Source organism: Drepanopeziza brunnea (genome assembly GCF_022702325.1).
Source record: "Drepanopeziza brunnea f. sp. 'multigermtubi' strain 214-2 chromosome Unknown ctg16, whole genome shotgun sequence".
Classification (NCBI taxonomy): Eukaryota; Fungi; Ascomycota; class Leotiomycetes; order Helotiales; family Drepanopezizaceae; genus Drepanopeziza; species Drepanopeziza brunnea.
In genome coordinates, this window is record NW_027094079.1 from 1,212,741 (window position 1) to 1,236,943 (window position 24,203).

Sequence of the window (24,203 nt, forward strand, 5' to 3'; positions counted from 1 at the left end):
CTCGAGGGGTAATACTTAGGCCTGTACCGTGGTACGTACAAGTAGCAAGTTGTACAGTACTACTCCGTAAGTACCGGCAGATCAGGTGTCGGTTTTACACTGCACTTAATTTGCTTGTGGGGCAGGGCAGGGCCAGGCCATTCGATACCTCCGTAGAGAAAGTCCGGTTCAGGCTTTGGTCCCTGCTGATTGATTGACTAAATTAAGGGTGGTACATATAAAGCATGAAGTATGCAAAGGTTGTTGTTGTTGTTGTACTATTATTATCCTCTCCACACACAAGCTCTCCCCCTCCACTGTTGAAGTGGTGTGTTGCTAGGTAAAGTGGAAGGAGAGCTAAAACCTCGCCCCAATTCCTAGTTCTAGAGAATACAAGTCATTCAACCACAACCACACTCATCAGAAGCTTCTTCTTATGACTTAGTATTATTACTAGATACTACTAAGTACTACTCCGGTGCTAGCAGGCCTCAGGCCCTGGGTGAATGGGGAAATAGGGGATTAGTAAGCAGAGGCTAGCGGCCGCCCCACGGTACAAGACCTCGGCGCCCTCCTGTATTCTACGTAGTAGTTCTTCCTTCCTCGTCTTTCCTTCTCCATACCAAGCGTACAGATTGGTAGCTAAGGGTGTGTATGGCTCGCAGTTGCACGTCCGTGCAACTACCTTAAAGGCAGGTAGGGGGTCATTTGAACGGTCCTCTGACCCTCTTTTATAAAAGACGGTTATTAGACCGCTTAAATTCAGTACTAAGCTCTTTTCAATAATAGTTTGCCGAGAAGACCGTCCCATTGAAAGAGACCGTTTTGTGGCCGTCCCATGGCCGTCCCCGTCCATATTTTTAAAACAGGCTTACTAATAAGCTCGTTTTAAAAAATTGAAATAGTTCGATAACTATTTCAAACAAAATATAGTTGTAAATGAAAACCATTTCTTAAATGGAATCGTTTTAGTAATAATTTAATAAATTCGATGCCAAGATATTTCTCGGTATCGCTGCTACGGCTTATATATCAACGCTTTAAATTTTTAATAATCAGAATCGATCGATTCAATAAAAGTTCACCCGCGCAGATGCGCCTTTACAGCACCCGGGGAGGAGGGGGGGGGGGGGGGGGGGGGGGGGGGGGCGGGTGGTAATAAGGGGGTGGTATACCTACTAGAGGGTAGACTGCTAAGCAATTGAAAAAAAAAATAAAAAATTTGCTTATTAATCAACGTTTTTCGGGACGGTTTCAAGTTCGGGGACGGCCTTGGGACGGCCTTGGGACGGCCACAGGACGGTCTTAAAACGGTCTTTTCATAAAAAGACCGTCTTTTATAAACGACTATTTAATCGATTAAAACCGTCTTATTTTAGTAATAATCTTTTCACGAAAAGACGAACTCTTATAAAAAACGATTCAATCGATTGAAATAGTTTTTTTTTAGCTACGATTTAAATAATTTAAATCGTTTGTTTTCAGATTCTATTCAATTTTAAGTATCGGCTTAAGGTGATCCACTAGCTATGCCAACCTCTTGGAATCGTCTTTTAAAGAGACCGTCATCGGATTATCAGCTGACGGTTTAAATGACCCCCTACCTGCCTTTAAGGTAGGCAGTTGAGTTGATCTTAAATAGGATCAACTCAACTTGACCGTGGAAGTTGCACGTTCCAAGGCCTGTATGGCTCGCAACTAGCAAATAGCAATTTGCAACTTCAGATTTTTTTTAAGAAAAAATTGCTTTTTTATAATAAATAAAAAATTAATAAATCAATATATCGTAATTATTATTGTATAAAAGATGTATTGTACTAAGTTTAATATCAACTAATTAATTAAATCTCAATTATAAATTATCATTCTTTTATTGTGTTGAGTTAAAGTAATAAAACTAATACTTTTGATATGTACTTTTCGATTTTATTAATACGTATATATTAGAATTGCCGCGTATATATTAGAATAAGCGAGGAACACGAAAATCGGACTTTTATTTTAACTTATTAAAAGAATACGTGCATCATTACCAACTTTTCTTTAATAATTAATACTTTTAATAATATAATAAATTGAATTGTTGATTTTCGATTTATAAGACGTTTTTTTTAATTAAGATTAAAGTCGTTAAAATATTCGTAGCAAACAAGTAAATTTGAATTATTTAAAACAGTTTTTAGCTATATTTTTATTATATTTTAATGTATTGTATTATTAAAAAATGAATGCAACTTTATATTTTCAATTTAAATTTTTAAAGCAAGAATTTTTAAGCATATAATTTTTTTTATATTAATAATTATTGTTGAATAAGTAGTATGCCGTTATTATCCCGCTTTAGTAGTGCCGACCTGGCTGCGCTAGGTCGGGATTTTTACGAAATTGTTTTTATAATATTATTAAGCAGCAGCGCATGCTTTCATCGCAGCGATAATGATACCGATATTGCGATTGCGCAAATTACGCTTTTTCAAAACATCTTTAAAAGAAGCTATTGCAAAAAGGTAGCGTTGTAAAGGGGGGGGGGGAGGGGGGGGCGGGAATAGCTTGCAACTTGAGCTCGCAACTTAAGAGTTAGAGCTTTTTGCTGCAACTTCGATTTGTATAGTACAACTGCAGTTGCAAGGTCAAATGCACACTTTGCAAGATTTACGTGCACGAGCCATACAAATTGCTCAATTCTTGCATCTTGACGTGCAACTTAGAGATGCAAGAATATTTTAATAGTGCAACTTGGCTTGCATCTGCGAGCCATACACACCCTAATACAATGCTACCTTTTCTCAGCCGTAGCAAGTACTAGGAACAATAGTTATCGACATTCTATGTATATAATGATACGTCACTTTGAAAATCAATTTATCGATATCATATTTTATTTGTTGATAAGTAAGTCCTTAACATCAAATAATAACGAGAGACTTGATTTCCATGCACGAACCTCCTTCCTTTCTTCCGAACTTCCGAAATACACTGAGCTCAACCTTATTGTCCAAGAAGAGAGAGAACAGTTCAACTGCCTAACAGATCCCAGCTCTAAAGTAGAGTCCAACCCACAACCCATTCCGTCGCTAATCTTATGCTTATCATGAGCCCGCAATAAGCAAAGCGAGCGAGCGGATAAGGCCTTTATCGTAACTAGTTCCAATCGCAAAGAACTTGGACGACCACGCCAGCGGTAGCTGTTTCGTTCACAATAGTCTGAGGGTTTAAAGACCTCAAATCATCGACATTGGCGCAAAAATCACTCGCGATAGATGCCCAGTTGTCGCCATCGACGATCGTATAGTAACCATAGGTGCTGTCCGGTATCCTAGCGCAATCGCGTTCTCGATCTTTGCAAGGAACTGTGAAAATGTCTCCTACATTCCCAGGGCCGTCAGGGTTCATCTTTTGCAAGTCTACTAGACTGACGCAAAAGTCGGCCGCGATATTATCCCAAGTGTCGATGTCTGTCATAGTATAAAAGCCCTTGCCATCATTAGCAGTAGCGGGCCTGCAAGTTCGACGGAAAGGGGTTGCGGCGCCGAAGAAGGAGGCGATCAAGAGGAGGTTGTTATTGAAACGCATAATGGAGTTGGTAAATGATAGTAATCGATTGTCTTAACGGAGTGAGTTGATGAGTTGATGAGAAGACTACAAAAGGATAGCTCATCTTATATAGTTGTGATTGCGAAGTGTCTCGGCAATTTCGTATATATACTTTTTATCGCTACAGTAGTACTGTATGAAATAAACTAATACGAGCAGTACCAGTACGTAACCGTCGGCTCGCTTAAGTGGGCCTCTTTACTAGTACTAGTTTCAAACTTACTCTCCTCCCCCAATGAATACGTAGTACATGTCGAAAGTATAATTTCGCAAGAGATTTTACCAGGGCTTAAACCAATCAACTTACTACTATCAGGATTCAGCCTTGAAAAATACTACAGTACGTACCACGGTACAGGCCTAAGTGTCACAGCCTGAGGAAGCCTTAAAAGTCTAAATCTCCACTTTAAACCTCTTGGTTATCCTACCCTCAGGGTGTAACACTATGCCTGTGATGTTGTAGTACGTAAATAGTAGTACTTACTACTATTATTAACGTCGGGCGGAGATCCAAAACGCACTGCTTGGACCCTGGGGACCTCCCATGGGGTACCGGTACTGCGACGTGCTAAATAAAGGTATTAAACCCCTTAAAAGGAATAGTGCTGTGCGTTAAGTTTTCTCTCGACAACTGTTGAACACCTGTGGCCTTACGGGCGGGCTCGATCCGCATAATACTACTATAAATATCGTTTTCCTTCGTTGTAAAGCTAAAAAAGCTCGCTTACGTAGCCTTTGGATAGCCGGTGTGTTTGCAGAACGCTGTTTCGAAGGCGCAATACCGTGTTTTCGATCAGTCGAACTAAGCCCATCCTATCTTATCTCTTACACCCGTTCCTCGTTTATCGCAAATTATTCTGGTCTTTTTAGTCGCTATGCTCGTCAGGTATAGATCGTAGTCGGCGTGGTGTTCGAGAAAAGGGAAGAGGGAGGTTCGGAACCGCCGGTAAAGGAATATCTCCTCGAAGAGACGTTGCATATCGATGGTTCAATTTCGGCCCTCTAGACTCTCTGTTTCTTTCTCTACCGCAGGAGAAAGAGAGAAAGAGAGCTGAAGGTTCGTAGGAGGCACCTCGTACAGGTAAAGAATCGTAGCCCTCCAAGTATGCAAAGGTTAAGCGATGGGATGGATACAAAACTACTCCGTAAATTTAACAGGAAATATTACTATCCATCGAACTTTCGAGCCGCGGACCACTGGCTTCCGGCGCGGGCATCTGAACACATGTGACCCTCTCTCGCGTGCTTGATCAATTCATGTCCAAGATCTGGCCCGATATTTCGAGTGACTTCAGTTACTGATTGAAGCCAATCCCCGACACAAGCATGCATCATTCATGGGTTGATCATTATCCAACCAGATGCGATTGAAAATCGAGTCTCGACTTAATCGAGTCGGCCTATACATAGCAATACTGAATGTTCCCATGAAATTCCACGCAGTAAACCATCAATTTTGTAAAGTCCTATCCCATGCTCTTACACGGAATTTGGGCATGGGCCAGACATCTCTTACGATTCTGTCTTCTCGAACTCAAATGTCAAAGTCTTCGCCCGTCGTTGCAATTGTAGGGGACGGAATTCGTGGTTCAGTCCTCGCTCCTCCGTACAGCTACATTCTGTCGGCGTCAAGGACATTGATTATCTCTCAGCCCTTACGCGAACTGGAAGCCAAACGGATCAGAGACAAAACCTGCAGAACTCAGCAGTAATAATCATCCTGCGAGATCTGGGGCTCTTTGCCATCCCGTGTAAAAAAATATACCCGACGCCTTACTTAACGATTTATCAGAAAGAAAGACTGAGTGCCTCTACAGAAAAAGATTTGCTTTGCAAATTGTGTAAATGGGCCAGATCACGTGCTGTGACTAGCTTATGAACGTGCTCCAGACAGACGGGTTTGAGAGCAGAGACGATGTAACGTAATCAGGAGCATAGATTTGGGAGAGAGGTGAAAAAGCATGCAAGAAGTTGCTGGCTGGCTTTGGACATGGTAAGCGGAAAAAAAGAGGGCAAAAGAGACAGACAGTGTCGGGAGTTCCAAGCTGAAGGTACATGAGGCAGGATAGGGCCAGAATATGAATCACAATGATATATAAAAGCAAATGCAGAGGGACGATTATGAATGGCGCGGTGAAGAGGTTGTGTTGCGAACATTTGTTCAGCGTGTCTGTTTCAGAAGCCGTTACAGGATTTGCCTCACTTCCATGTGCTCTGTAGTAGCATCGATACTTGCCAAGTTCCCTCCACTCACTCCTTTTTCTTGACTGAGAGGATTGGCCCTCGATTCTCGTTGGCTACCCATCTAATCTCAAGTTCTCGAGTGCGCGCCATGAAGTCCTCAAGATGCATTCGACCCTGCTATGCTGCCGGTTTTTCGGTCGAAATGCCTACTGTGAGCATCGTTCTTCTGTTTCTTCTTGACCAGAGCTCGATGACGACGGCTTTGGAGATGTGTTTGCCATTGGAGATCAGTCACTGTTACCACTCGACATGTTTCGCACTCTTGACGAATGTGGACATCTGTTGGCTCCACCTTATCCCTGTCGGGACCAAGAAACTGTGCGGCAGCTGCACATAGTTCTAGTGGAGACGTCGGCTTGCCTCCGCCTAGAAAGGTCTCGGTGACCTTAATGGCAGGTTGCGTTACAGTATCCGAGAACTGCGCCACATCGCTGCCGTCGAGGAGATAGAGCCTGGCGAGTGAACCGTCTTCTGAGAGTGCTGGGATGAACTTAAGACGAATCCACCGCAGCTGTTGCTTGGCGTAATGCCGAGTGGCAGTTTTCGTTTGCTTGACAGAGAGCTCAAAGAGCTTGTTTAGCTCTTTGGGTGTAGCCTTTCCCGAGTGCAATGCATCGAGATAAGGCTCAAATTCCTTGTAGCCAATCGAGACCCAAATACCTCGCGTCCGGTCAACCTTGACACCAGCTTCAGCCTGGCCACGGAGAAACAAGTCCATCGAGCCCACTTCCTCTAGAAGTCCAGCCTTCAGCATCTTGTCAACCCTTGAATCGAGGCGAGTCTTCAAGACCTCGGATTCGGCGTGCACCCAGAACAAGAGTGTTGATTTTCTGTCTATCAGAGTATCCGAGGCAGGATCGTGGTCCGAAGTGGCTTTGGCCAAAGCTTTCCTTTGCTGCTGCGCCGTATAGATGTCTGAGGCCTTCTTCCCAGTCACTAAGAATATTTCCAAAGACCTGCGGATTTTGCGTCTATCCTTGGGGTGCCACTTCTCTGCCATGACAGGATCAACCTCTTTCAGAAGATTTATCATGTCTTCTGTAGGGCCCTCAAGTACAGGGTATTTCTCCGAGATTTCTTGGTTTGTGAGCTCTGGCTGTACTTGTTCCTCGTCGCTTTGTGCAGCTTCGACTAATGCATCTGTGAAAAGCAGCGATTGGGTATAATAGTGTGTTCCTCCGACAACAATAGGGAGACGTCCTCTTGATCGAATTTCCTTGATGATTTCTCCAGCTTTCTGTTTAAACAAACTCACTCGCCAGGGTTCCTCCTTGAGCGCAATGAATCCAAGGAGATGATGGGGGATGCCTTGTTGCTCTTTTGAGGTAATTCTATTCGTTATGATCGGCAGCCCATCGTACATTTGAACCGCATCAGCATTAATAATTTCCCCACTGAAGCGTGTGGCCAAGTCGACTGCTAACTATTGGAGTGTAAGTTGGGTTGACCTGGCTTAGAGGGCGAGTTATCATACCTGGGACTTCCCTGTGCCGGTCGCACCGAGAACAACAATCAAAGGGTTGTTGGGTGGAGTTCTTGCTATGGTTGCATTCATTATAGCAGAAGAAACGCGTCGCAACATTCACAATGCAAATTTCCAGGGAAAGGCTAGAAGGCTGGCGGGAATAATTTTCGAGTTGAAGGGGTGACCTCGCGGCTCCGGGCCAGTTTGGTCTGCGTGAGATACTACCTGAAAAGTCAGATTCTGGGTTTTGATCTCAAACTGCGTTTGGTCCAACTCGATTTACAAGTAGAAGTTGAAAATGCCAAGTAAGACTCGGTTTTGAAATTTGAGCCTCCTTACTTACAAGTATCGGTGTACGGAAAGTGTAATTCAAAGCTCGTGATAAACCTCGCAATCAAAGGAGTGAGTTCGATTTTTCAAACAGTATGTTTCACAACTGGTTTTTATAAACCGAGATGTTGACTTCTTCGTTAGTGGTAATCGTCGGTTGTCTTAAGTAGGTACGCAGTATTATGGTAAAAAACACCGACTTGGCGTAGCCAAGTCGGCACCTCCAAACCGGGACTCCCAGCCAGCGGTGTCATGGGTAAAGCATGTCACCGCCTTCGCTCACAGGGAGGTCGTCGGCCCAGGTGATTTTTGGTGGTGAAATATTCTGTAAAGGCGGTGACATACTAGTAGTAGTAGTAGTAGTAGTAGTAGTAGTAGTGTAGTAGTAGTATTAGTAATTTCAACGTCTGTTGCGGGTCCTAAGAGTCCGACTTATCAAGTTATCACCTCTTTAAGGGTATTCCGACGTGCCGGCATCAGATCTCGACCTAAACACTTCGCAAAGGAAAGCGGTTTTAATAAACTCAATAGTTTGCTAAATACAAAGTTCATTTATATCGATAAGATCAAAACCACGAAAGGAAAAAAATACAAATCCATATAGAGTCCCGGGTCTTTCATCCTGCGGTATCGCAGCTCTAATGTATTCTAGTCCTTTTATTGACGGCAATTCTTGGCTATCAAGTAAGTTGACGTAAATGGCAAGCAGCTTACGTAATATCAAAGCGAGCTTGGGAGTGCACCTACCAAGGTATATACGCGCAATTGAGAGTTCACAGAATTTGAAGAGGCGTGTTTGTTTGAATGATTTGAAATTCGAAATCTTTAGTCTTCAATTGTTAGTACCGGTACTTCAATCACGTTGTCTGCCATTTTGGGATTCTGCCTCCCGTCACCACGCGCACTTTTTAACTGACCAATCAGTTCCATTCGCTAAAAAAAGGTTATTTGCATTTTTTCATGAGGCCACATTCCCCCTTATAGGGGAAGGAGCTCTCCGGTAACACAAAGCTTCGCAAGCTCGCTTTGATCAATGTTTTAATTGCTACGGTCGCCTTTATTACGATTAATTATTAGCGGCTCGATACACCGTCTTTTCAATTATTCAATCGAGTATTCGACCGAGATCCTCTTTCCTTTTCATTCCGTACCCTTTGTATTCGTAATCGGTTAAAATTGTAAGCGTCCTCGAGCTAGCATTTGCTAAAGGTTTCTTTATCGTATAGCAATCCCGAGAGTTCCGAAAAGCTAAGCTGCTACCGTATCTATTTCATTCTTTTAGCGTTCTTATATAATCGATCGTAAATACCGCTTTTTGAGTATCGAAAAAAAGGTCGAATTCGATCGTCGAATAAAGTCATTGAGCAGATCGATAATATAAGGTTCGAGTTTCGTATAAGAGAGTATATCATAATACTTATTTCGTATTTTCAATCGTCTTTCGTTCCGTCGGCAGATACGAAAGAAATAGCTAGCAGTAAAGTGTATCGCCTCGATAACCTCGAAAAGTGCGTTTTTTGATCGGCTTTACATATATCATAGAAAATATCGTAGGTTCGTAGCTAGCGCCGCGTACAGGCTCAGAAACCCGATCTTCGCTGGCCGCGGTGACAGACTAGAACATCTAAAATATTCAATTATGTGCGGCCAAATCGGGTGGGGCCGCATCTGGCAATTACAAAGGGGCTGCAGTTGTGCCGACCTTCCGTCTCAGGACCGGCCGCCGGCGTGGAATATAATTGTAGTACATGTAGTACAAGACGGAGTAGGTAGTCACAGTAAGAAGGAACAAGCCGAGTCTGGACGTCATGCCATCTACTTAGTAGCTTAGCTTAGACTACAGCTTAGACTACCTACATACCCAGTCTTTCGGTCTTCCATAGACGAATAATCATCCTCTCCTGTCCCTCTACACGGGATCACCACTTCTGTCACAGCGGATCATTCGGGACAGCTTTTCGCCGTATTTTCACTACAGCGCAATGTTTTGGCTTGCAGCTAATAAATATATATTTATTTCTATGATACAGATTTGTATGGCACTGTTTCCTAAGCTCTTTTTTAAAGAAAAAAAAGTTCCTATTCATGGCTGTAGTTTAGTCGGTGTTTTGATTAATGTGTCCCGGTTTGCTTACCTGGGATTTTTTTTTCTTCAGAGTAGATTCAAGGTAACCGACGATTATCTGCCGCGGACCAAACTAGCGTTTCTAATTCGCTCACTTGCCGGTCCTCTAGATCCCAAAGCGAGCGCCGGCAAGAAGTTCAAGGTCAAGAAAAAAAAAAAGACAAACGCAGCTATGCAACCATCTAGAACATTTGTAGTCATGTTTTCATTAGTAGTCCTGATTGCCTATGCCCCTGGATGCTAGTCATCCCAAGAGCCGTGCTCAATTCTACTATAAAATGTATATCGGTATTAGAAGCATACTAAGACGCGATGTCCTCTAATATTGTCTCTAGCTCCTCCTTCCGAAATGGCACAGAAAGCATTTCCGTGCCCATAGAATCCTTCCGGCTTTGTATCATTTGATGATCATGAAATCTGCGACGGTTAGTATATGGTCTCAAGGCATGGGGGAATGAGACCCACTCTTTTAACAGTGTCCTGAAGTTCATCTCGTTGCTGCAGATGAACTCCTCAGAAGCCTTCTGATACAAGACTCTGTACGCAACACCTGGTTCAGACGTCCTGGAGTGGCCGCTTCGTGGGCCTGGGACATCCTCGTCCTCGTCGCCTTCCACAATTGCCACAGAACTCTCATCCATTGCAGCCAGTTGCTCCCCTATCAAGACCCTGAACAAATTCTTGGCGTTCTCGGGCAAACTCTTCAGCACGAAGCTCACTCCCTCTTTCCCACCCACCCGTCTCCCACTTCTACCAAGTAATTCATGGACTTCCTCAACAATGTCGAATTCAGAAACGTAAGGTTGGAAAGTTGTACAATCATGGAACAAGAAGTTGTAGGTTGAGCGGAGAGAACTGTCCCACAAAAGTGGAAAAGATGGATGATCGGCTGATGCTACCAAGTGAACCTGGGGGTGAGAACTCAGGCGCGATAGGATGGTCTGGGTCGCAGGGCGCCGGAGTGGCAATCGGTCGATTGAGTGGATTATGAGTGTGACGTCCCGAGTTGTATCCTCCTCTAGCAAGGCAAAGAGGTTATCAAGCATCTCAGCCGGCTGTGAGCCCAATTTTGGTCCGCGTTCAGAGAATGCAGCAGCCACAGTATTCAAAACATCCCGAATTGTCAGATTGTTTACATAGCCATTGACGACCACTATCTTGGACTTCTCACGGTCTGTTTGCGATTTGTATATGTAATCCGCAAACTGCATTAGAAGAGATCGCTTGGAGCCCCAGCCAAACGCACATATGTTGAAATCTTGACTCAGTTCAAATCGCCACTGGTTGAAGGACCCAGCATGCAGCCGCTCCAAAAAAATCATATCTTCGGCATGAGCATCTTGCAACTTTCGAGAACGGCTGAAAAATTCCTCATGGTCGAGGAGAGCCAAAGAGGCAAGGTTGTTGTTGGAAGTTTTTGCTCGCACACTCCGATTCTGGAAGAAATACTTTTCGTGTGCGGAAAGATCTTGCGGAGGTGTCGGTGATCGTCGTTGGATTTTGGATCTCTTTTTCCTCCCACGTTTCGAAGGTGTCTCTGGGAGGGCGCTCTCATCAGGGACTTCGCTTATTTCCTCCTCGCCTTCTGCGCCGAGGCCTTCTTCGTCCGAGCCATAGATTCGCTGGGCAATATCCTCGTCCCTCTCATCATTGTCGCTAGTATTGCCTAATATTGTCCTCTCAATCAGCGTTCTGGTACTCTTCCTTCTCGCTGAACGATCCGCATTCCGTTCAATCCTTGAGGTACCGTTGTCCGCAGTATCATTTGTTTTTACCGGCGTTGCGAAGAGCCTCTTCCCTCCTAGCTGCTTCTTTTGCGTTATCCCATTCGATGATTTCTCAAGGGCAGACCTGCTCGGAGTCCTTTGATCTCCTCTAACGGGTGTATATGCCGCTTGTTCTGCCTCAGAGGAATCGCCTTCCAAACTATCTCCCTCGTCTGCCAATACATCATGCGTCTCCGTCCTAGAGGGCTCTGAGCTAGTTTGGGGCTCGTTTGCTTCGGGGTGTCTATTCCGTTGAAGAATTTCTCCGTTCAATGCGACTCTCGCTGAGCGAGATCTTTTCAGTGCTGGCCCGCTTTGCAGTCCGATGAGATCCTGACTCTTCCGCTTCTTCATGACCGCGCACTTGAAGAGGTGTTAGTAACTTGCAGTGATTGGAATATGCAGCGCAAGATTCAACCAGGATGGCAATTAATGTGTCGCCATGTCATACGCGAACGCGCCTCGGCCGGCGCGGCGGGATTAAATATTTGGCGATGACGCTAAAAGCGGGATGTTTTGCAAAAGATGCAGGGGTGTCGCGACTGCCAATCGAAGTAAACAAACTCTGCCGTCCACCAGGGTCCAGCTTCCATGACTGATTGATTGGCAACAGCGCATGCCCGGATTCCCCATTCTGCTCTGCTCTGCTCTGCTCTGCTCTGCTCTGCTCTGCTCTGCTCTGCTCTGCTCTGCTCTGCTCTGCTCTGCTCTGGAGCTTGGATTATTGAGTTGCTCCGACTTCGAGGAGCTGAGCTCACGACCATACTTGAAGAGATGCTCAGCTGGTGGATGGGCCGACCCGCTGAAGGGAATCGCCTTGACGGTGGGTGAGAAACGCGTTCTTTAAGTACCATACTTACTGATCCATTGTTAGAAGAAAATCAAGATCTTCCAGAGACCCCCGCTCCCGTCTTTGCAGCTCGCGCGTTGAAGAGTGCGATCTTTGGCACACCAGCTCCCCCAATCGACGACACGGTGTTTGAAGAGGAGAGGCAGACTATTGCTGCTGGCAGGGAGAGGGCGAAATCTCAAGCCCGAAGCTTGTCCCCTAACAGACCTCCAGGCATTCTGTCAACGCCAGGAACGGCAACGACACGACGCAAGACCGTATCCTTCGGGAACGAGATAGAGGACAAGCAGGATGAAAAGAGGAATGCGATTGAGATAGCTGGGCGAGATGTAGACCCAGACGATTTTGCAGGAAAGTTCCCGAGCCCCTTTGTCGCTAAATCGGATGCACCAACGAAGCCTGCGCGCAAAACTACTCTCACCAAGGCATTGGAAAACGCTAGAGAAGGGAAGGCAGCCAAACCTGAAACCACCCGTACATCCTCGGAGCCACAGCCGCCGTCCAAGAACATCAACACTACAAGTGATACAAATGGGTTTTCTTTAGAACATGGAAGACAGCAGAGTAGTCGAGATACATTGCGAAAATTTGAGGAAGGCGACACTTTAACCGGCGAGATGACAATGGATCTTAATCAACCCCACTCTCAATCCGGAAGATACTGGAAGTCTGAGTATGAGTCTTATCATGAGCAGGCATTGGCAGAGATGAAGAAGCTCATCGGCTACAAGCAACTCGTAAAGCAATATGCAAAGCTGAAAGATGCCGAGAATATTGACCTATCGGAAAAGCTGAAGGAGTACAAACAAGCGATCGTCAGCATGGAAGACAAGATCTCGCAGCTATCGTCTAGGGTCGCGCGCTCTGGAATAGGTGGCAGCGACGACCGCTCTCCCGAGTTGGTAAAAGAACTTGCTCGGCATACAGCCCTCTCTGTTCAGTACAAAAGTAAGGTCGCAGAGTTTGAGGCAGTGTTGGAAGATGATTATATCTCCAACAGCCCACTGAAACAGCGTCAGAATTCCTCTCACAGATCAGAAGAGAACAACATTTATACAACACTTGAGCTCGTCAAGGCTAGAGAGCAGCTGAAGGAAATGGCCAGCCTCAGAGATGAACTTCAAACACTTCGACAGTCGCTATCGACCGCAGAAAAGTCGACCCAGAAACTTCAAGAAGAGAACACCAGACTTACCGAACAGTTGATTCATGCAGATCTACGATTCGAGAAGCATATCGAGAAGTGTGAGAAAAAACGTAAATCCGTTGATGAGCAGCGACAGAAGCGAGATGAAGTGGTCCAGAACCTTCAGAGTGATTATGACAAACTGAGGGAAGCTGCAAAGTCACAACGCCGCGATTCCGAACACCTGTTGAGAAAGCGACATGAACAAATCGTGGAATTGAAGCAGGAAATTGCTTCGCTACGAGGGGCAGGCTCAAGCGCCCAGGAGCTTCAACGGGCTTTGCAAGAAAAAGACACTCAACATAATCGTACCATCTTCGAATATGAGACACAGATTGAGAATTTGAAGGCGAAGCAAGAACTTGACTCCAGAGTTGAATCATCTCTAAAGGATTTAAGGGGCAGACACTACGATGCGCCAAATACAGCATCCAAACCACATTCTTTGAATGAGAATGCCCAAGTGAGGGAAAGCTTTATCCCAGTTTCTAGCCAGTCAATTTCTCGACCCTCGAAGGTTCTCATGTCATCGAAGAGTGCTTACTCCCAAACGCCGAATGGTTCTCCCAGACGCCGGTCATCTCACTCTGCTTTGTCGGAACTCGTCAATTTGGAAAAAAACCAGCCGACACCGTTCCAACGATCAGGGCCAGTCCAGCATACTCCTCTGACTCACGTCACACCACTCTTAAGCCGCTTTTCTAACATGTCTTTGGACTCGCCCGATATGCAATTACCATCGCCAGAACCATCGCTACCACGTGCGACCAGTCGGGCTATTCACGAAAGAAGCTGCCATCCAAATCATGGGCCCTCCATGTTCAACATCGCATCAAGTCCCCCAAAGGCTTCTATTGTCCGACCACGAGTTTCGAATGAGCTTCCAAGGCAAAAGTCGAACAGCAACATGGGTTCTCGCTTGACGACAAATCTCGCCTCAAGCCGTGGTGCCACTTCGGACACAGCAAGGGTGCGAGGTTCCATCCCACCCGAAAGAGCTGCGGCGGCGAAGGCTAGATTAGAGCAGAAGCAAGCGGAGAAGAGAAGAGCAAAGGCTGCCAATGTGGACAAAGAAAATTGCCTGAATTGAGTGTGGATTTTTCAGCATTGCACTGGGCGTCAATTGTTCTGGAAGCCGGCCCTCAGAGAAGGCAGCATTGGTCAGTTTGTGGTGTTAATGCAAGGAAGAATAACCGTACGATGATACCATGACCTGGGGCGTTCTGTTCTCTCGCACAATTATTTTACACAGCGAAGGAGTTGGTGGTATTCTTTCTTCGGATATATCCGTCAGTCGGTGAAGGTGTACTCTGGAGAATGTCAATGAGCAATAAATGTGCGAGACTTGCCACCTCTTGTCTCTATTGATCTGCAGTGCACTGAAGTCGTGATCCATGGTACTGCGTAGTCGATTCAAGCGAATTGTGGGATGTACTTATTTCGGTATCAGTCTTTCTTAGGTAGCTATCACCCGACTCGGATGGATTTCCGGACGGTTGTTGATCACATACCTGAATCGGGACTCTCACAGAATTAAAAAAATCTCTACTGCAGGTCTCATCTACAAGTTACTGCTCATTCCGGTCTCATGGCATCTGTCACCACTAACGCATATCAAATTCTCTATCAGGAAGGTTCCCAAGACCTCCCCATACTAACAAGCCCTTTCGTCCCCAATCCCTCGGCGCCACTGCCATAACTCGAGGTTGTTGTTTTCTTGGCAATAGTAAGATCTCGATACCGGTAACAGAACACGAAGTCGGTTTTCTTGTCGAAGGGGTCGAAGAGTCCTGTAGGACAGTAAGAACTCAACTGATTTCTTCACCTCTTCAGATGCCTGGAGCACCTGGTCAGTGCCACGTACTGTATCCTATGTTTCTCTGTCAATCAAGAGCCAAGAACAAGATTTTATAGTATTACCAGACGGGCCCTTAAACGACAATCCTAAATAACAACAAACGGTGGTACAAAATCATCGGCACCCTCACCACAACAAGCAGCCCTTGGTAGTGCTACAAGGTGGCCCAGGTGTTCCTCACAACCACCTCCTCACCCCCTTCGAGATATCTCACACTTCCATAGCCGTCATTTCTACGACTGACTAACTCAGCTGTGGAAAATCCACGCATCTGCCCTTTCAGCCATCTCCCGAGACGTTCTGGACGCCCTCTCTCTTTTCATCTCCGAGCGTGAGAATCACGTCTCCCACCTGAAGATACAATCTTATTATATTCCTGAACAGTCATGGGGTGGGATGCCTGGTGGGCAGTTTGCGATTATACAGCCGACAAAGACGAAGAATAGAGTTGATTATTGCGGACTCGCCGGCTAGCATGGAGCTGGTAGGTGTAAACCATCACCTGCTTCCTCTATTGTCTTCGGATTCCCGACCCTCAAGGCGAGCTTAAGGAGCCGGGATCTCCAAGGGTCGCTTGAAATATTGGAGTATCCAGGATTGGCTTCAATGAAGTGGGTGAAAACGGCCCATAGGTTGACGACGGGATTGCCGGACGGTGTGCAAAAGGTCTTGGAGAGGTGCGAGAAGGAGGGAAAGACTGAGAGTGAAATGGGTAGGATTTGCGGACTCTTCGCACATGCCCCATCAGGAGGAGACAGATGAGTATTTAGAGGTCGTCCAGAACTTTCTGAAGGATTGAATGGGACGTCGACGTTCCTGAGGAGGGGAATGGGGGCTCGAGTAGATAAGCGAAGTTACGGTACTGGTACCAATACTGGGATCAATCTATGGGTTGCAAGACTTCAAGAGGATTTGCTTCTCCTTGGGATCGTGGGACAAGCTGGGTACAGATTATAAAAAGCACATTCTTAAAAATCATTGAAACCAAAGATTGGAAAGCCAGTCAACAACGGGAGAACGAGTAATGTAGAGTTCCAATGCGAGATGAAATTATTCTTAGCCATCAGTGGCGAAGTCCCTCTGTCCTCGACCGTCTCATGGCAAAGAAGGATGACAAATATGTCACATGACTGGTCTGTGGTTGTGCACCGATAAGACGGCGCTAATTTCCTTATCGACGGCGGTTCATTTCTTGCCTCTACTCATTACCGTACCGGAGACCGAGGGTTCTAGACCAACCACGCTACTCCTTGACTCGACCAGCACTTGACTCGACTCGAGACTATAAATTGAATCCCCCCTCGTCTCTTCTGTTCTCTACCGGGCCATCATACTACCACCTCGAAGAACCCGAACCCGATCCCGATCGATCACTGCCTCCTGTCTCATCCTTTGGACTCACGTCCGAGCACACAAGTCACCTCCTTGAAACCTGCAACTCGTCCTTGTTAAATACCACGACAGAGGAAGTACACCCTCGGTCCGCCAAAGACAGATCGCCAATTACTACCAGTCTTTACCCAAACACATCTTCTCCGTCAGAATGTCCAACGCAGCTGGCGCAAAGGGCCGCTTGATGAGCGAGTACAAGTCATTGGAGAAGGAGAAGTGGGTCAAGATCGATGTAAGTGATGAGTTGTATCGTCATGCCCATCTATTTGCTAACAGCATGAAAGCTGAAGGACGGTTCCCTGTTCAAGTGGAACGTGAACTTGATTGTCGTTAACTCTGAGAGTGCTTTCGATGGTGCATACCTCAAGGTAAGAATACTTCCGAGCACCTGCATAAACTGAGATACTGACGTGCTTTCAGTGTGAGATGAGCTTCACAGAGAACTACCCTTACTCCCCACCAAAATTCAAGTTCCTCCAACCCATCTACCACCCCAACATCTACCCCGATGGCAAGGTCTGCATCTCGATCCTGCACGCGCCTGGCGAGGACGAGCAATCCGGAGAGCTGGCCAGCGAGCGGTGGTCTTCGATCCAAAGTGTTGAGAGCGTCCTCCGATCCATCCTGCTCCTTCTCGACGATCCCGAGATTAGCTCCCCTGCCAATGTGGATGCCGGCGTTCTGTACCGAGACAACAGAGAAGAGTACAATAGAAAGGCCAAGGACACTGTCACCGCATCCAAGAAGGATATACCCGAGGGCTTCGTTATGCCAACTACCCTGATTGTGGCTCCTCCTCCTAAGATAGTCGAGGACGACGACTTCTGGAATGAGAGTGGGGACGAGGACGACTTTGGCGCTAGCGATAGTTCCGGCGAGGATATCGATATGGATGAGGATGAGGAGGAGGAGGAGGAGCTTTGAATGTGTTGTTCGGAGCTCTTTCTCGTGTGTAAGCCTACACGATTCCAGGGAAAATCACGCACTGCTAAGGGGGATATTTTTTGTTTTTGTTTTTGAGATCGGTTTGGCGTCACATTTTCACTGCATAGCATAGCGTGGCTGTCCCAGCGGCGTAATGGTCACCCGAAGGTATAGTAATCCTGCATAGGCGTCTTTGAAGGCTGGGGTCGACACAGGTTTGCCTTCTACACTCGGCGTAATGGGGCTGGATTTGCATACATATCGAGGGTTTGATTGATATGGGGGAAGAAATGGGAAACATGTGCTCTTGTCTAGCTACTTCGTAGTAATCTCCACATCCGGACTTTACAAACTACCTGTGTCTACTGCGGGTTGATGGTGATTGTGCAAGCCCATTTGGACCTTAGAGATATCATAAGCACCGTAAAGTTCTGGCCAAGCAGTATTTCCAATTTGGCTGATGGAAGTTCTGAAAGCACCACCGTGCACGTGTTAGGTTCGGCAGGGCTCAGATCGATAAGTAGTATAGTACTCTACGAAGTACTGTGAATTACATTTCCGGAGCCATAGCTTCTCATCCATCACTCCTCCCCCACTTGCAGATCTTCGCATGCCCTTTCCGAGCTTTAACTATCTCAAGCTTCAGCAAGTCATCTTCCATCCCTTTACGTAGCTCATCCATGCACAAGCAGCCCCTGTCTTACCTACTTACGGAGTGCTATCGCCTTGCCGACAAGAGCAAGAGGCGCATGCGACCATGGCCGCAAACTTCCAACCATCCGCGGAGCAGGTCGATCAGCTTTTGATGTTAGTTGGCCAAGCTATTACTCGACCAGAAGCACTAGCAAGACTGAAGGTAGGTCTTGCAGCTGTTATGGCAGAGCTGTGGTTAACACATTCAGGGCAACAACAACAGTGTCGAGCAGGCTTTGAACGAATATTACGATGATGCAGGCTCCGCGAACAAAGTATGCTTCCAGAGGTAGCTCGCAGGGTCAGCTGGCATGCTGAAAACTTTGTAGTATCAGTGGGACGAAGGACAGTTCAACAGTGATCGTGAAGGAGCAGGCAATAGTCACGATATCTGTAAGATCTTGCCAGCTTCTGCCTAGCCATGAATGCTAAGCTACTGTGACAGCCTTCAATATACATGCCCCGGACGATTCAGGACCTTACAACCGATATGATGGAGCCCCATCCCGTCCACCTTCGAGAACAAGCAATAACAAGTCTCCCCTGAGCAAGGTTATTGACTTGACTGCGGAGCATGCTGCAGGTCCGTATAGCACATGTAGTGGAAGTGCCATAGTGCTACTAATTTGGAAGTCGTTCTGAACTAAGCTGACCAGGTACTCTAGCAGATCCAAGAAACTCATCTTATTCAAATAACCTCGATTATGCCGATTCGGAGCTGGAACAAGCCCTTGCGGCCTCGAGAGCGGACTTGGGAATGCCACCGCAAGAGAGTGGTATAACTGGAACAGAAAAAATTCACTTTGGACCAGCAAATCGAACTCAGTACGAGCCAGGCCAGTGGGAACTGGTGCCTATGGGAAGAGCATCAGCCCAAGAAATCATTCTGGACCCCGAGCCTGCAGATCGAAAGCGAGAGCCCGGTAGTCCGGCATTCTTGAAGCCAATGGTCGGGGACAATCGTCTGAACGCCGTGATAACAATCTACCACGCAATCCCACTCATCAGAAACCTGTTTCTCAATAGTAAAGATGTACTTCCGAACTACGGACATGATCCAGAGTGGTGGTCCGGAAAATCGATCGAACAGCAATCAACGGTCACAATGGAAGGTGCCCCGCCAGCATACGACCAGGTCGATCGTGAGCTTCAACGCCTCATGGCCTTTTTAGACAATACAGAGCGGAGTTATGGCTCAGTTGAAGCCCTTGCAAATTTCCAAGAGGTGAAACAGGCAGTGAGGAAGACGCAAGGCGTTCCGGCAGCTGTATTCCGGGCCTGGAAGAACATTTTTGAGAACAAGCAGCCAGGGATGGTCAGGCAGATTTTCAGTACGGGTGTGCAGCAAGAGGACGCAGTCGAGGAGCCAACGAGCTTTGCTATTCTAGAACTCGACCTCCCTTCAAATGATTCGTTTCAAGAAACTCTTTACGATGTCTGCGACGAAGTTCTATGGCCGATCGCAGGAGATGATTCGGAGGTGTCAAAAAGCTCTTACCTATCGCGAATTGCGGAGGTCATGACTTTCGCCGTGGATGGCGGATATGAACATAAGAAGGTTGATATACCTGCTGTATGGTACCCAGACCGCTACTTGAAACCCGCCAGGCAGGCTGCTCTGGATATGCGTTTGCAGAAGCGCGAAGTTGAACAAAAGCTGCAGAGGATCCAGCTCACTGAAGAGAAGCTAACGAATATCCCACTGAAGACTGGAAAGATCGTGAAAGTCCATGACCTGTTTGAGGCATCGCTGAAGCATGACAAGGCTTTAGTTGCCGATAATGGACAGCTTATCGATGTTGATGTTGACATGATGGCACCTCGGTGTAAGAGCGATGCGGCCATAAGGCTTTCAGAAGAGCTCCGGAAAGTCGTTGCCAGTATCGACAGGAAGCTCATTGGTAAGCGATTTCTCAATTTCTCTCTATGGCAGCTAACACAGCTCAGCTTTGAGGGCTGAGAGAGAAAAGGCCCGCTCGGAACTGCGGAGTCTTTCGAAGCTCTACACCGAACCCTCAAACGACCCCCAGGCCCCGGACCTCCACATGTACACTTTGCGTGGGGTCAGCACCACCAAAAATACTATGTACATGTGTAAGCGAGCCGAGGCGAAGTTGATCAATATAGAAGCGGACGAGGGCGAACTTCTAGGTGCGAATGAGCAGTGGTGGAGAATCAAATATACCCCTGGAGTCTGCACCTCTGTGGCTGTCGAAGTAAGCTTCTGTTCTACTCACTCTGCGAGCAGACGGAAGGTCGATTTACTAATCCAATCAGAAAACTACCGAGGAAGCTGTCCTTGAAGCTGCAAGGAACAGTGACAAACCAATTCTCGTGTACGCAAGCGAGAAAGCGATGACTGTCCCACACCAAGAATTGCCCAAAGCTCTTGAGGTTTGTTGATTGAATTTATTCTGAGTACGACAGCGCTAATCCCTAGATGCAGACCTTTGTGCGCTTCGACAACCGAACGTTCCGGGCCGAGTTCCAAGGGTCGGAGGACTCTCACACTGTGGACGGAGATTCTCCTACTGGTGCTGGGAACCTTCCGGTTGGATCATCCCCTCCAAGAAAACGAAAGTACGATGAAAGCTCATTAGTTAACCAGGAATCTAATCACTATGCACAAGTGAACATCGCTGCGAGAGAGATGCGCAATAACGCAGGGTCTGGTGATGTGATCATGGGGTTTGATCCATCGACTGACACTGGGTTCGAAAGCAGACCTACGACTCAGGAGATGCAGGAACGTAGCGGGATCCCCATGCTATCGGCTCACGCAACCGGCGGCGCGACAAAGCTCAGTACCGTGGATAGCATGGATCTCGACCAGGTCATCGAAGACGATGAGGTTGCTCGCGAAAGCGCTGCCGTCAAACATGTTGGTTTCGCAGAATGAGAAGATGAACGCGGGGAGCTTGAAGCGCAAAAATGGAATTTGTGGTTGTAATGAAGCGAGATACCCATTTTGTATAAATTTGGTACGGATTGTAATCTTGTGAGCTTCTCCCTTCGAGAGCTGTACCCAGTTGTCCAATGGCAGATTCGAGGCAGAAGCATGTATTTTGAAAAGGCTCAGACATATAGAGATATTCCTATCGTCAGTGTAATTGCAACAGACGCCTGGGCAATGAAGAATCACGGCTATATCACGCTGGGGACGTTCATGCAGTTTGACAGGTTTGACTGACAACTGATGTCTGTGAAACCAGCGGTTTCTCGGCTCGGGGAGAGGAGGGGAGCTTTCAAATTTGTGAACAACGTCAATAAAGGAGAGCCCAGTCTAGTCTGGTGTCTATTTGAATACTAGGTACCTGATCCAACCCATCCTCAGAGGCATTACATACCTTCTACTACACTGTTTCCTTCTTACTATCATATAGCCTGGCCGAATACTTCTTTTGGTGAAGTACCCACGACCCTGGCTGTAGCTTTTGCAGAAACTCCTTGCAATGATGGATAGACAAAATGGATGGACGTGGACGTTTTCAATGGTTTATTCCGGCTTGACCTCCTCTGGGTTGGATTTGCCCCAACTATTTTTGGCATTATGGGTTTTGAACTGTAGTGGCAGCTCCGATCAAGCTACGGAGATCGAAGCTTCGCGAACGTTCCAACCAAGAAACATTCTCGGCCAAGTTGTCGTCACCGCCAATTCCATGGCGGGGTCAGCGGCGACCTGATAAAGTGGCGTGCCGGACAAATTCCTTCCCAAGATCTTCGTCTCATCCACCTCACCAAAGCCGAGAGAAAAGAAAGAGACTGGTACTCTCGTTACTGGACTTCAAGTCATTGGCCAATTGAGATTTCAAGGCGCAACAAAACAACAAAGGCCTATTGTCTAATAAACTCGAGCCTGGGTAACTTGTGCCAACTTATTCGCTAACAAACAAACAATCAACCACACGATCAGCTGTTCGTTACACTCAGCCCAACTAAACCAACCCAACTCAGCATTCTCGTGCGTTGGCAACGAACCACAACATTCGAGAGCCTTTCAAATCCCAACTCCGAATCGGGTCAAATAGATATCCGACAGCCCACCCTTAACTGGAAGTGGCAGAGACTATACGTTCCGAAGTCTACAATCACCTCAGCCATTTTCTTTCACCGCACGATTCTCTCTTAAATACAGCCAAACAAAGCCCACAACCTGAGTTCTCTAGAATCTACACACCACATTCGCAGCCATGGTAGCAGAAACTAAGCTCTACGACGCGCTGGGCATCAAGCCGGAGGCCTCCCAAGATGAGATCAAGAAGGCATACCGGTAAGTGACCCCCTTGTCGATACTGCACCCAGCAAAGCTGACATTAAAACAGGAAAATGGCACTCAAGCACCACCCGGACAAGAATAAGGACAACCCCACCTCCGCAGACAAGTTTAAAGAGGTATCCCAAGCCTACGAAATCCTATCCGACCCCGAGAAGCGCACAACCTACGATCAATATGGCCTGGAGTTCATGCTACGCGGTGGACCTCCTCCGCCAGACCCGAGCGCGGGTGGAAACCCATTTGCAGCAGCAGGAGGTATGCCCCCAGGATTTGATTTTGGCGGAGCAGGAGGCATGCCAGGAGGTGGTAGAACCTTCCACTATGAGTTCAGCCCTGGTGGAGGTGGTGGCGGCGGTGGCGGCTTCAGCTTCAGTAACCCAGAAAGCATTTTCTCGGAGTTCCTGCGTGGACAATCAGGTATGGGAGGGGGCGGGGATGGCTTTGAGGATATCTTTGGTGGGGGTGGGATGCCAAGATCACGACAGAGTGGTGGCAGGACGAGAGCTGCAGGATCAGGGGCTGAGTCGGCGAGATACAGAGCTGCTACGCCGGAGGTCACAACGGTGGAGAGACCGCTGCCGTTGACGCTGGAGGAGCTATTCAAGGGCACACACAAGAAGATGAAGATTAAGCGAAAGGCATTCGATGAAGTTACGGGGAAGAGGACGACACAGGATAAGGTGCTGGAGATGGATATTAAGCCCGGGTTGAAGAAAGGGAGCAAAATCAAGTTCAAGGGTGTCGGGGATCAGGAAGAGGGTGGACAGCAGGATTTGCACTTTATCGTCGAAGAGGTAAGGAAACCCAGCATGGGCTAGACTTTTGAAACTACCATGCTGATCTCTCAATAGAAACCACATGTCATGTTCACCCGCGATGGCGACGACATCCACTACACAGTCGACCTGGATCTTAAGGAAGCTCTTACGGGGTGGAAGCGAACTGTTACCACTATAGACGGCAGACAAATCCCCCTCGACAAAGCAGGTCCCACCCAGCCGGGCCAAACAGAAACCTTCCCCAATCTCGGCATGCCACTCAGCAAGAAGCCAGACCAAAGAGGAAACTTCGTTATCACGTACAACGTCAAATTCCCTAGCAGCCTGACGATGGAGCAGAAGAGGAAGTTGAAGGAGATCTTGTAGGATTAAAACGAAGGGGATGAAGGGGGAAATGACAAAGTGAGCTTGGTAGGGAACGGAGTTGACTGGAAGCATGTCTTTGGCGTTAATGGAGTCAGAACCAGATATCTCGACGATTGTTGAGAGGATCATCCACGATGATTAAGTGCAAGGGCACGTATTTAACCGAATTGAGGTAACTTGCCGCTTTTAGCAGAGTCAGAGGGCCTCTGCCTTTTGATCATCCATACACGAAGACTTTTTCTTTATAAAAAAAACCTCGATCACAGTGATTAGTAAGTCTCATGATATTTCAATGTTTCGCTTGCGCATGGCTTTCGGCATAATAGGAAAAAAGTGCAAAACTCATCCGGAAAGCTCGTCACATAGGTATGTTACA

At 46.9% G+C, this 24,203-nt stretch overlaps 7 protein-coding genes across 8 annotated transcripts; 4 read left to right on the forward strand and 3 right to left on the reverse strand.

The window, feature by feature from the left end:
- Positions 1 to 3,120: 3,120 nt before the first annotated feature.
- Positions 3,121 to 3,552, reverse strand: L3040_008636 (uncharacterized protein; the record flags this gene model as incomplete). Its single annotated transcript, XM_007296042.1, has 1 exon — positions 3,121 to 3,552. The coding sequence occupies one exon, from the start codon at positions 3,550 to 3,552 to the stop codon at positions 3,121 to 3,123; it is 432 nt and encodes a 143-aa protein (XP_007296104.1).
- Positions 3,553 to 5,914: 2,362 nt separating this feature from the next.
- Positions 5,915 to 7,372, reverse strand: L3040_008637 (uncharacterized protein; the record flags this gene model as incomplete). Its single annotated transcript, XM_007296041.2, has 2 exons — positions 5,915 to 7,240; positions 7,292 to 7,372. The coding sequence occupies 2 exons, from the start codon at positions 7,370 to 7,372 to the stop codon at positions 5,915 to 5,917; spliced, it is 1,407 nt and encodes a 468-aa protein (XP_007296103.2).
- A 2,667-nt stretch (positions 7,373 to 10,039) lies between these two features.
- On the reverse strand, positions 10,040 to 11,857 carry L3040_008638 (uncharacterized protein; the record flags this gene model as incomplete). The annotated part of the gene is made up of 2 exons (XM_007296040.1): positions 10,040 to 10,154; positions 10,203 to 11,857. 2 exons carry the CDS (start codon positions 11,855 to 11,857, stop codon positions 10,040 to 10,042), a joined length of 1,770 nt encoding a protein of 589 aa, XP_007296102.1.
- Positions 11,858 to 12,277: 420 nt separating this feature from the next.
- L3040_008639 (uncharacterized protein) lies at positions 12,278 to 14,629 on the forward strand (the record flags this gene model as incomplete). Its single annotated transcript, XM_007296039.1, has 2 exons — positions 12,278 to 12,326; positions 12,378 to 14,629. The coding sequence occupies 2 exons, from the start codon at positions 12,278 to 12,280 to the stop codon at positions 14,627 to 14,629; spliced, it is 2,301 nt and encodes a 766-aa protein (XP_007296101.1).
- Positions 14,630 to 16,940: 2,311 nt separating this feature from the next.
- On the forward strand, positions 16,941 to 17,713 carry L3040_008640 (uncharacterized protein; the record flags this gene model as incomplete). Its single annotated transcript, XM_007296038.1, has 3 exons — positions 16,941 to 17,021; positions 17,074 to 17,157; positions 17,210 to 17,713. 3 exons carry the CDS (start codon positions 16,941 to 16,943, stop codon positions 17,711 to 17,713), a joined length of 669 nt encoding a protein of 222 aa, XP_007296100.1.
- Positions 17,714 to 18,470: 757 nt separating this feature from the next.
- Positions 18,471 to 21,305, forward strand: L3040_008641 (uncharacterized protein; the record flags this gene model as incomplete). Of its 2 annotated transcripts, none has more annotated exons than XM_066157137.1 (9): positions 18,471 to 18,569; positions 18,616 to 18,681; positions 18,736 to 18,799; positions 18,852 to 18,989; positions 19,072 to 20,307; positions 20,354 to 20,622; positions 20,684 to 20,800; positions 20,853 to 20,957; positions 21,015 to 21,305. In XM_066157137.1, 9 exons carry the CDS (start codon positions 18,471 to 18,473, stop codon positions 21,303 to 21,305), a joined length of 2,385 nt encoding a protein of 794 aa, XP_066010400.1. The 2 variants fall into 2 exon arrangements, with proteins under 2 accessions (XP_066010400.1, XP_066010401.1); XM_066157138.1 differs by having other exon boundaries at positions 19,075 to 20,307.
- Positions 21,306 to 22,596: 1,291 nt separating this feature from the next.
- On the forward strand, positions 22,597 to 23,827 carry L3040_008642 (uncharacterized protein; the record flags this gene model as incomplete). The annotated part of the gene is made up of 3 exons (XM_007296036.1): positions 22,597 to 22,676; positions 22,729 to 23,476; positions 23,534 to 23,827. 3 exons carry the CDS (start codon positions 22,597 to 22,599, stop codon positions 23,825 to 23,827), a joined length of 1,122 nt encoding a protein of 373 aa, XP_007296098.1.
- Between the last annotated feature and the right edge of the window lie 376 nt (positions 23,828 to 24,203).